The sequence below is a fragment of the Muscardinus avellanarius genome (assembly GCF_963383645.1).
Source record: "Muscardinus avellanarius genome assembly, chromosome: 3".
In the NCBI taxonomy this organism is placed as follows: Eukaryota; Metazoa; Chordata; class Mammalia; order Rodentia; family Gliridae; genus Muscardinus; species Muscardinus avellanarius.
In genome coordinates, this window is record NC_137788.1 from 54,117,526 (window position 1) to 54,129,617 (window position 12,092).

The window sequence follows — 12,092 nt, forward strand, 5'->3', positions numbered from 1 at the left end:
ATTCCAGTCAATAATTACAAATGCAGAACTCCACCCTTATCTTTGACCTTCATTAGCCAAGGGCTAAAAGGAATCTTGGCCTTTTGCACCTAGTAATAGCGATGCCTGGAGATATAGCGACACCACCTGGTTAAAAATAGCTATGTCAAAACAAAGGACAGATAAAATAGATGTGTAAAGGTGAAAGAAAGAAAATATGGTGAGAATAAGAAAGTATTTTTGTATGAAGAAGAGCTTATCCTAAGATTGTCCCGAATGGGAAAGAGAGAATTAGGGTAATCAGAAAAGAAAAGGAAGTTGCAGAGGGTTAGTGATAGGAATATGGATTATTAAAAGAGGAATAGGCTTCTAATAAGCCTATCGTTTGAGAAAAGTGCTCAGCAGCTAGAGAGGTATATTTGACAACTAAATCTAAAATCTTCATATTATTTCTTGGTATTTACCTCCTAAACTGTGTTATGAGTTTGCTTAAGCTTTCAGACAGCAGATTGTATTGCAGACAAAATCCAGCAGACATTCATCGAAATTATCTAAATCATCATAAAGGAACACGGATTTTCCCTACGACAACTATATGAAAGCTGGAATCTCGGACTTCGTCCCCCATTCAGCTCAAAGGAGGTTGCTAGATAAAGAAGGACATTGGACTAAGCCCTAGGAATGAAAGTTCTGAAAGGGTTAAAGAAAACTCTCAAAAACCAACCGGACTCCTCAAGTGATTTTGGGTGTGACTTTTGTTCTTCTGGAATTAGCCCAATAAAAGCCTCTGCAGCTGCAAGGCCAAAGGGGACTGAATCGAAGCACAAGACCCACCTGGGATAATGGGACTGATCTCAATCACAAAGACCTGTGATATCCCAGGCCTTTACTTTTGTCTTGTCCAGGGTGGTAATCTGCATGTGTATCTCTCTATTGTACCTAGGGTGTTTTGCACTTTTTTACTAGAAATTCACTGGGAGAGGGGAATATATAAAAAAAATCTTGTGTCCAGAATAAAGTGTTCCATTGCACAAGAAGCATTGATCCATATCAGGTTCTTTTCAAGAGTGCCACTAATAGGATTATTTTCCTAGATGGGAAAGAACCGCTGCAGATAAGAATCTGCAGTACTTCACTCTATCCTTCCCCATCTTTACTGAGATTGATCGCGAGTGAATTCGCGCCCCATTTGGACTGAGCAAAGAAGCCTGTGGCAGTGCATAATGTACTTTAACAAACATATCAAAGCCAATCACTAAGCCAAGCATGAGAAGGAGAGAGGGAGAGGGAATGGGGGAGGTACTGGGTAAGGGTACATGCATGTCTCCATCATCCTGTATCCCATTAAGATATATGACTACAATGCACCAATAAAAAATGATAAAAATTTAAACACAAAGTATCACTAAAATGCTTTTTTCCTTTTTTCTTTGGTTGGTTGGCTTTTTCCTGGTACTAGGATGGGATTGAACCCAGGAGTGAGCTCTATCCCAGCCTTTTTTTTTTTTTTTTTTTTTCGGTCTGGGGTAGAACCCAGGGGCATTTGACCTCCAAGCTATACCCCCTGCCCAATTTTTTATTCTTTATTTTGAAACAGGGTCTCACTGAGTTGCAAAGGGCCTCACTAAGTAGCTGAGGCTATCCGTGAACTGCGATCCTCCTGTCTCAGCCTCCTGAATGCTGGGATTACAAGCATGCACCACCACACCCGGCTTCCCCAGCCTTTTTTATTCTTTATTTTGAGATAGTCTCACTGAATTGCCCAGACTGGGCTCAGATTGTAATCTTCCTGCCTCAGTTTCCCAAGTAGTTGGGATTACAAGAATGTGCCACTGTGCCCAGAAAGGCAAGTTTTTAAGTGGTATGAAAATGTCTTTGTGTGTGCTTACAGAAGTAACTGTAGACCAAGGAATGGGGGAGGGCCAAAGAGGCCTGTCATACTAAAATCTGGGCACTAAGGAAACAATTAGTAAAGGGAAAAGTCTTGAAATGCATACGTTATGAGAATAGAGAGAAGTTTTACATTTGAGGGTAAAATACTTACAAAAGGAAATTGTATAATGTCATTTTTTTTTTCCTTATAGCCCTGGGGATTGAACCCAGAGAGCTTTACACCTGAGCCAAGTCTTTCTTTTTTAAAATTTTGAGACAGGGTTGTACTAAATTGCCCAGGTTGGCTTTGGACTTGCAATTTTCCTGCCTCAACCTCCCAAGTAGAGTTATAAGGCATGCATCATTCTGCCTTTATCTTTAAAGAAAATAAAATTGCAGCAAAGAAAAGTCCTGAAGTTGTATTAGTACACCTTTCAAGATACAATAGGAATCATAATTTCTCAAAATTTGTCCCTGGACATATTACCTTAGTCATAACTATAAATTTAGAATAATCAATGCTATGGTAAAACATTCATATATTGTAATGTCTTCTTAAATGACTGACTTTTACAATTTAAATTTGAGTAATAGGTTCTAAGAAGTCTGGGTTCTATGATACGAAGGTGTTAAATATATGTTATGATTATTTAAAAAAATCCTCTTGTTTTTGATAATATACTATATAGCTATGCAGTTCTTTTTCTTTTGTGGTTGTGCTGGGGTTTGAACCCAGGGGGATTCTACCTCCAGGCTACACTCCCAGCCCTATTATTTTATTCTTTATTTTGAAACAGGGTCTCACTGAATTGCAAAGGACCTCACTAAATAGCTGAGGCTGTCCACAAACCACAATCCTCCTGTTTTAGCTTCCCAAATGCTGGGATTACAAGCGTGCACCACCATGCCCGGCTGCACAGTTCTTTTTTTAAACAGCTTTATCAAGGTATAAGTGATAGTCAACTGTATATATTTATAATGTATAATGTACTATATTCTGATATATGTATATATCTGTAAAATCATCACCACAATCAAGACAGTACAATGTGTACATTCCTCAATCTCAATTTTTCTCATAACTTTTTATATTCACTCCTTTTTGGTCTCTTCATCTTCATCTTCTACTATCCCCAGCCAAGAACTGAAATGCCTTCTATTACCATAGATTAGATTTATGCATAGTTCTTAAAAGAAGTAATGAGGAAGATCTTAAAAAGCAGCCTGGGATTTTTCAATCTACTAGTAGAAAAATCACTTAAATAATCTTTTTATCTAATGTTATCTATGTATCTTACTAAGCCTATTATACAAAGTACAAGTGAATAAAAAAAATGTTACCTGTACATTAGATCAATCAACATTTCAGGATCCTCCTGGTGCTCCTTCATTTTAACAGTATCAGAAAGGATCATGTGGAGATTAAAAACCAGATCTTGGACCTATAGCAGAGAATTATATACAAAATGTTTTGTTATTCATTCATGATCACTAAATTAGTTTGGGAACATTTAAATATTTCAAAACAAATTATACAATAGTGATATATTTCTATAGAGTACAGGGAAGCTGAGGCATACGGGGTAAATGAAGAGTAGTAAACCACATAAATTCCTCACCAGATTATATCTTTCTAGTTCTTTCATATGGAAACAAGTAGAGTTATAAGTAGACATAAATTATAGGGAATGAAGAATACAAAAAAATTCTCTCCTATGTTTTTTATTTTACTAATAGGTAATTTGCAGAAACTTTAGTTTTTAAAGGAAATTATTATCTGACTAATAATCAAGAATAATGTTTTATCACAGAGTTTTATCCATATTAAGGCTACAAATGCACAGAAAACTGTTACAAATGCCAGAACTAAATACCAAAGATATTATCTATTCCAAAAAGCAAAGGCATTTTAAAATACAGAGTTAGTCTTCTTTGGGGCATATGATGAGGATTGAAGAAAAAATAAAGGATCCTCCAGCAAAAAACTATATTTAATTTAACAATCTGGAAAGAGCCTATTTAACAAGCTTATTTCAAGTAATTTAGAAAATAACCCTTCTGACCTGATCAGGAAATGTTGTTTCCCTCAATTCCAGATCTTCTTCAGCATATGTCAAGATAGTCTTTAAAGAACGTCTTAAAAATTCTTCATTAAAATTCTGAGATGTGCCAACCAAGGACGATAGTGACATTGTTACCTGCATTTTAACCCTGGCAAAATTCTGTAACAGAGAAATTGTCAGATCATAAATTAATATAGGAGAGAGCACAAGTAAAAGGTGGGATTTTCCTTGGTAAAAGAATATTTGGTGAAATAATACAATTCAGAGTACAAAAAATTTTAGGTAATAAAGTATGCATACTGAACTCTTTATTTTGAAAAGAACTTAGAATTTTGCTTTAATAAACTATAAAACATGGGTTTAAGCTGGGTGAGATGGTACACGCTTGTAATCCCAGCATTTGGGAGGCTGAGACAGGAGGATCATAGGTGAGAGGACAGTATCAGCAAGTAGTGAGACTCTCATCAATCTAGCCAGATCCTGCTTCCAAATAAAGAATAAAATAGGGCTGGGGGTGTAGCTCAGGGGTAGGATGCCCTTTGGCTCCACCCCAAGTACACTGCAAAAACAAACAAACAAAAAACCCTAAAACAAACAAAACAAAAAAACCACAAATGTTTAAAATCACCATGTGTTAGAGCTGAATCACGATTATGCCTAGCTCTTTAACATTTACCTATTCATATTACCTATTACCATTTTACAGATGGGGTTAAAAAGCTTGACTGACATCACAAAATCCTTAAGTCATAGATATAGTAGTCCATTTCATTAGGTCCATACTAGGATGAAAGTAATTTAACACACCTCATGTATAAAGCAATTTAAGAAGGCCTCTTTTGTAGTGATTCACTTAAGAGTTTAAAACTTACATTCTTCCTTTTTTAGTGTAAATTGATTTCTGTTACACCACTCCCCATTATGAAACCACCCTTAAAATATCATCAGTGATAACCTATAAATTGTCAAATCCAAGATTTTTTGGTCCATATTCTACTTAACATCTTTGCATACTCAAATGTATTGATTAACTTTCTCCTTAATAATCTCCTTTATTTTCAATGGCACTATTTTATACTGCTTTTCTATCTCCTTCCTTGGTTTCTTTCTTAAATATGATCATTCCTAAAATTCCGTCACCTCTTCCTGAAGGGCAGCCTCTGAGTACCCTCATCGATACCTTTGCCTCCCACTAACATATATTCATGTTTTGTGTCCTCAGCTCATATTTCTCTCTAGAGCTTGATACTATTATATTTTATCAGATAGCTCCATCTGGGTGTTTCATGGGTACCTCAAGGTCAACATGTTCAACATGCCTTCTCTTCCCATTGGTTATATGAAAATGGTGCTACTATACTTGTAGTTATGCAGGCTAAAAATCTAGGGGTCATCTCATATTCATTCTTCCCTTTCATTATTATTACCACAAATCTAGTCCATGCCATCCCCTAACCTGTTCCAGTCTGTTCTTTCTCCAATCCCAATGCCACTGCTTTAGCTTACCTTTGGTAACTATAAGTACTTCCAGTCAATTTTCTCTTACCCCTCAAGTTTATCTTCTACAAAGTGCTAGGAGTATTTTTGTAAGATGTACATCTAAACCCTAACCCTCTCCATAATATACTCCAGTGGCTCCTCTTACTGTTGAGGATAAAAATTTAAGTATTCAACTCAGTAAATAAGTATAATGATAAACAAAAGAAGTTGTCTGCCTATCCTATCTTAGTCCAGGTCTTTGCAATTACAACTTTATCCCTAACTACTCTCTTTTCCAGCTATAACTATAAACAAGTGCTAGCTCAGCATGGTGGGTATATGCTTGTAATCCCAGTACTTGGGAGGCTGATTAGACTCAAAGTACACAAAAAAGCTTTATGTTCTACCAAAAAGAAGTTCTATTTCATTACGATCCCAGAGAATACTCATGGCAAAATACTTACATTCCCAATCTCAAAGTTCTGTCTCATGAGTAAGTAAAGGGAGGCACTAGCATGGGACCGTATAGTGCTAATGCTACTGCTACAGTGTCGGAGAAGCCGGAGGCACAAATCAGCACACTGCTCTGTCTCTTCCTCAAATAAGAGTTCAGGGAACTGTAAAGAAGCAACACCAACAATGAATTTACACAGTAAAAGCTCCAGATAATTTCCTCATGTGGACTTGTGATAGGTTAATCCAGAAATAAAAGGAGCAGTTAAGGGATAATATTAACTAATGGTTAATGGTGAGGACCATAGCCAGGCACATGTGTTCAAATATTGATGATGTCACTTACCAAAGTCATTTATGGACAAGTTTTCTTATCCATAAAGAAGGCCTAATAACAATATCTAGAAGGGATTGTTATGAGGCTTTGATCAGATAATGTGAAAAAAAGACCACACACAGTATAGTAACTAACATGATAAGAAATCTGTATTTTTATTATTATAAAATAGTACATAAGTATTTTCACTGGTTAAATTTCATTAGCATTTTTGTGTTACATCTTCTAAAATGACTAATATCAAATAGCTACCTTCAAATTTAAGAATACACATATTTCTAGAAGAAAACAAACAGGAAATAAATATTTGAAGTAGTTGAACAAAGAGAAATACTTTTCCATTCACTATAAGATAAAGTAGTTTTGCTGGGTTGAACTGTTAATACATTATATTCTTGATTGAGTTAAAAAGAAACAGGCAGAAAAAGGTAAAGAGAACATAAGAAAAGCTCCATGTGTGAGATTAGCTATTATTTCAGATCCTTTTCCAAATCAAAATTGCCATCTTCAAGAACTGGATGGTTAATGGTAATACAAATAAATGAGAAATTCTAAAAGTAGTCAGTTGCAGAGAAACAAAGAGGAATCAAGAGTCTTACACAATTATTTACATTTAACCACACATATATTAACCAATGAATATGTCAATGATCTTGGAGAATGTTAATAAAGAAAGCAAAGTCAGTTAAGACGGTAGGTCCATAATAACCTACCTTTGAAACCAGGGCTCTCTGAGTAGCAAAACAGTGCTGTAAATAAACAGCACTTTGGTTACAGGCCATGCTATGGAGTAGTACTTTTAGCACCCCGCCAAGAATGCTCTCTTTGGATTCTGTTACTGAAACTGTCTGCAAATTAAGAAGAAACAAATAAAATAGAAATGCATTTGAAACTTGATTAGGGTGATAGAATATATATATAAACCAAATCTTTAAAAGATAAGAAAATAAGAGCTGGAAAAACTTCAAGAAGAAACTAAGCAGGAGTTAGATAAAAGAAGGAAAAGGGGAGAAAGAATGAACAGAATTAAATGAGACAAAAAATGAGAATACATATAACCATAAAAACGCATAAAGCATGTTCTGGAAAATTTGCAAAAAAATTTGGACTGACTTGAGGTTCATGTAGAAAATACCTAGAGATAAAGCTGAAAACAAGAGTGGTGCTTATGGCAGAGAATGGTGGTTGTACACTAATAACATTCTTTTCCTTCTTTCTTGAAGAACAGAAACCTGGTGTTTTAGCTGGAGGCTTTGAACCCAGCTAGAGAAATGTGAACAAAAGGGGAGCTTAACCCACTGAAGCAGGCTCTCAGAAGCACAAGGATACTCACTCCTACTTATTCTTTCCATGGAAAGAAATGTAGCTGTGAGGGCTGAAGCTTTAGCAAGCATCTTGAATTAGTTACCTTGGGTTTGCTATTTATCCTGATTCTCTTTTTTCTAGTAGTTTAGATCTATTCCAAGTAATACAGTATCAAAATGTGAAGTGCTTTTTAAGTCTCAAGAGTTTCTTATTTTTCTTAACCAAGAAACGCTAAAATGTGCATATATATATGCAATATATATATACCCATATATATATACATATATACATACATACATACATACATACATACTTACATAGTGGACTAAGGATGAAACCCAGGGGCATTGTACCTCTGAGCCACACCCCCAGCCCTAGTTTTAGTCTTTTTGTTTTTGAAACAGGGTTTCATTGAGTTGCAAAGGGCCTAAGTAGCTGAGGCTGTCAGTGAACTGCAATCCTCCAGTCTCTACTTCCCTAATGCTGGGATTACAAGCGTGTGCCACCATGCCTGGCTAAAATATTTATATTTAAAAAATTTAGTCAGGACAATGAACAATAAAATATTTTAAAAATAATAATCTCGCCGGGCGTGGTGGCGCATGTTAGTAATCCCAGCATTCAGGAGGCTGAGACCAGAGGATCAGGTTTCGAGGCCAGCTTCAGCTACTTAGTGAGGCCCTTTGCAATTCAGTGAGACCCTGTTTCAAAAATAAAAAGACTTGAGCCGGACGTGGTGGTGCACGCTTGTAATCCTCATGCTTGGGAGGGAGAGACAGGAGGATTGTGCAGGTTCAAAGCCAGCCTCACTGGCTTAAGAGATCCTGTTTACAAATAAAAAATATAAATAGGTCTGGGAGTGCAGCCCGGAGGTAGAAGGGTTTCCAGGAACCCCAGTACCACAAAAATAAAAATAAAAAATAAAAAAAATAAAAAAAGACTAAAAAATAGGGCTGGGGATGTAGCTTGGAGGTACAATGCCTCTGGGTTCCATCTCCAGTATGGCAAAAAAACAAAACAAACAAAATAAAAACAAAAAAAAAAAAACCTCATGGAAATGTAGATGGTGGAATAGAAAAGGAAGAACACAAAGTTAACATTGTGAAGCAGGTAGCCATGAGAATATGTTTGAATAAGAACATGACAGAGTGGTAGCAGGGATGGAAGGAAGAGGGGAGAGACATGCTGACTAAAATAGCTGAGAGATCTTGGTAATGGATTTAAATCCTAATGCTTTTACTTACCAGCTGTGTGACTGCGGACAATCACTTAAGATCTCTGTGGCTAACTATTTTCATCTTCAAGATGGGGATATTAATAATTTCAGTGGCATGAATTACTTGTAGGACCAAGTGAGTAAAATATTTTTAAAGTGCTGAAGATAGTGTTTGAGGCAAGAAAAACTAAATAAATATCAGTTGTCACTACTGTTACTAACAGGATAATATTACATAGAGGGCTACTTATGGAACAAATAAGATAATTATATTAAAAAGCTTAAAATTCTGCTGTAAGATATAAACAATATGAAATAAATCCAGTATATATCTCCATGTAGCTATGGCTGTACTTAGCATGGAAGGACATCCAACTATACTCAGTGGTCATTTGAAAATGCGAGAACAGGTTTTCAAGAAGAAAAAAATGAGATAAGAGATTTTGTAATCATCTTCAAAAAATAAACAGTTGAAGTTGTAGCAAGACATATAATTTATAGAGACAGAATGCTTAAACTTTTAGAAACGACTGATATTTAAGTGTAATGACAGATTCAATAAATATTTTCCTCCCAATCCCAATTTATCAAAATCTATCCCTCAAATTCCTCTTCTTTGTGTTCTTACCTGGACAACAATCTCTAGTGTATCTAAGATGATTAGGTTTGCTTCAGTAGCAAGATTTCCATCAATCAGTGCTTCATGTTCAATCTCTGCTCTTGACCTAATACAAAATAGTATAAAAATTATTTTCACCTTTTATTTATTTTTTAATTTATTATTTTTTGGTACTGGGATGGAACCCAAGGAAATTCTACCTCTGAGGTACACCCCCAGGCCTATTTTTTATTCTCTATTTTGAAGCAGGGTCTCATTGAGTTGCCAAGGGCCTCACTAAGTAGCTGAGGCTGTCCCTGAACCACCATCCTCCTATCTCAGCCTCCCAGGTGCTGGGATTACAAGCATGAGCCACCACACCTGGCTATTTTCACCTGTTAAAAAGCTGTAATTCAAAAAGACTTGATGCATAAAAGTAAAATCATTTTTAATATTTGCCTGAACAAAAAATTACAGGAGAATAGGCAGTATTTTACGTATTAAAAATGTTTTATTTTAACCTACATTTTGTTGACCATGCCAATATACATTCCTTAACTCTACTATAGAAGCACAGGGACAATAAAGTGTAAATGCTATGTTTTAGCTTTCATACAGACAGCAAACATGTTATTTTATTCTAAATGGCATGAACACTAGGTGGTGCTATGTGGGCTCTCTCTGGGACTGCTGCATGTAAAGAATGTTTAGTGTTGATATTAACACTCTAAAGATTCTTCAATGTATTTCCTCAGGATACTTATTTTCTTCTAAGATGTAATCTAATTTCCCCCAAATTTTTAATAAAAATATGCCCATAAGATAATTTAATAATTATCTTAAGACTAAATGAAATCATACATTGGAAATAAACCTTTGAAAATACTTCTGTAAAGTAACAGATAAGTTAATTAGCTCCCCTGTGGTGATGTCTAAGAGTTGGACACAATTTTCAAAACGTAATGGGATATACTCTATATACACATTTTTCAATTATATCTCAATAAAGCAGGAAAAACAAAGAAAACAAAGAAAATTCGATGCAATAAGGTAGTATATTTGTGTACTAAACATTTATAAAAGTATTATCAAATTTAAGCAAAAAATTTAATAAAATGACGATGAAACCAGCCAAGATGTCCATCAACAGATGAATGGATTTCAAAACTATGGGATATGTACACAATAGAATTTTACTCAACCATAAAGAAGAACAAAATTACATCATTTACAGGGAAATTGATGGAACTGGAGAGTACATTATGCTAAGTGAAATTAGTCAGTCACAAAAAAGTAAAAAACAGATGTTCTCCCCAATATGCAGAAGCTAGGGAGAAAAAGGGTCATAGGAGGAACTCTAGACAAAGAAGGAGAAACCACAGATGAGCAAATAAGGCGACATAACTGAGGGGGAGAGGAAGGGGAATGCACATTCACAAACATATCAAAGCCACTCACTAAGCCAAACATGAGGAGGGAGGGAGGGAATGGGGTGGGAATTGGGGAAGGGCCAAATGAGTGATGTGTGCATGTACGCCTCTACCATCTTGTACCCATTAAGATGTATGACTACAATGCACCAATAGGTCTGGGAGTGTAGCCCGGAGGTAGAAGGGCTTCCAGGAACCCCAGTACCACCAAAAAAAAAAAAAAAAAAAAAAAAAAAAAAGGCCGGGCGTGGTGGCGCACGCTTGTAATCCCCGCGCTTGGGAGGCGGAGACAGGAGGATCGCGCAGGTTCAAAGCCAGCCGCGCTGGCGTAAGAGACCCTGTTTCAAAAATATAAAAATAGGTCTGGGAGTGTAGCCCGGAGGTAGAAGGGCTTCCAGAAACCCCAGTACCACCAAAAACAAAAACAAACAAAAAAAAAAAAAAAGTATCCTTGACAAGGATCCTTGACAAGGTGGCACATACTTGTAATCCCAGAATTTGGGAGGCTGAGACAGGAGGATCACGGTTCGCAGACAGTCTCAGCTACTTAGTGAGGCCCTTTGCAACTCAGTGAGACCCTGTTTCAAAATAAAGAAATAAAAAATAGCTTGGAGGTAGAATGCCCCAGGGTTCCATTCCAGAAAAAAAAAAGTATACTTGATGAATTTACATTTTATAAATTAAATTTAAGAATAGAGGCTGTGAGTACATTTATTTTTCCTGGAAATGGGGATGGAACCCAGGGGCATTCTATCTCAGAGCTATACCCACAACCCTATTTTTTATTTTGAAAGTGGGTCTCACTAATTTGCTGAGGCTGGCCAAGAACTTGTGATCCTCCTGTCTCAGACTCCCAAGTACTGGGATTACAACCATCGCCAACAGGCCTCGCTATAGTAGAGTGTGTATTTATCATGCATGAGGCCTAGATTTCATCTCAAACACCACAAAAAATTTAAAAATATAATAAAAAAGAATAAAATTACAACACAGTAATCAGAATTAAGTTAGAAAATAAAATATTAATGTTCAGACTTAAAATTTCCATTGAGTAGAGGTAGGAGGATTGCAAGTTTGAGGTCAGTACATGGTAACTTAGTGAGAGACCTTGTTTCAAAATAAAAAACAGAACTGGTAATGTAGTGTAGAAGTAGAGCCTCCCAAGCTAGGCGTGGTGGTGCAAGCTTGTAATCCCAGCATTTGGGAGGCTGAGATTGGAGGATCATGGTTCATGGACAGCCTCAGCTATTTGGTGAGGCCCTCCGCAACTTAGTTAGACCCTATTTCAAAATAAAGAATAAAAAATAGGACAGGGGGTATATCTCAGAGGTCGAATGCCTCTGGGTTCCATCCCAAGACC

At 36.3% G+C, this 12,092-nt stretch overlaps 1 protein-coding gene across 9 annotated transcripts in view; it reads right to left on the reverse strand.

The window, feature by feature from the left end:
- The window catches only part of DOCK7 (dedicator of cytokinesis 7), a gene marked incomplete at both ends in the record, with an annotated part of 202,642 nt that overhangs the window by 31,221 nt on the left and 159,329 nt on the right, over positions 1-12,092 (reverse strand). For all 9 annotated transcript variants that reach the window (XM_080692026.1, XM_080692025.1, XM_080692023.1 and 6 more), the window contains 5 exons: positions 3,193-3,293; positions 3,915-4,073; positions 5,858-6,010; positions 6,897-7,031; positions 9,333-9,429. In XM_080692026.1, coding sequence (XP_080548152.1) covers positions 3,193-3,293; positions 3,915-4,073; positions 5,858-6,010; positions 6,897-7,031; positions 9,333-9,429 — 645 coding nt within the window. The remainder of the gene's footprint in view (positions 1-3,192; positions 3,294-3,914; positions 4,074-5,857; positions 6,011-6,896; positions 7,032-9,332; positions 9,430-12,092) is intronic.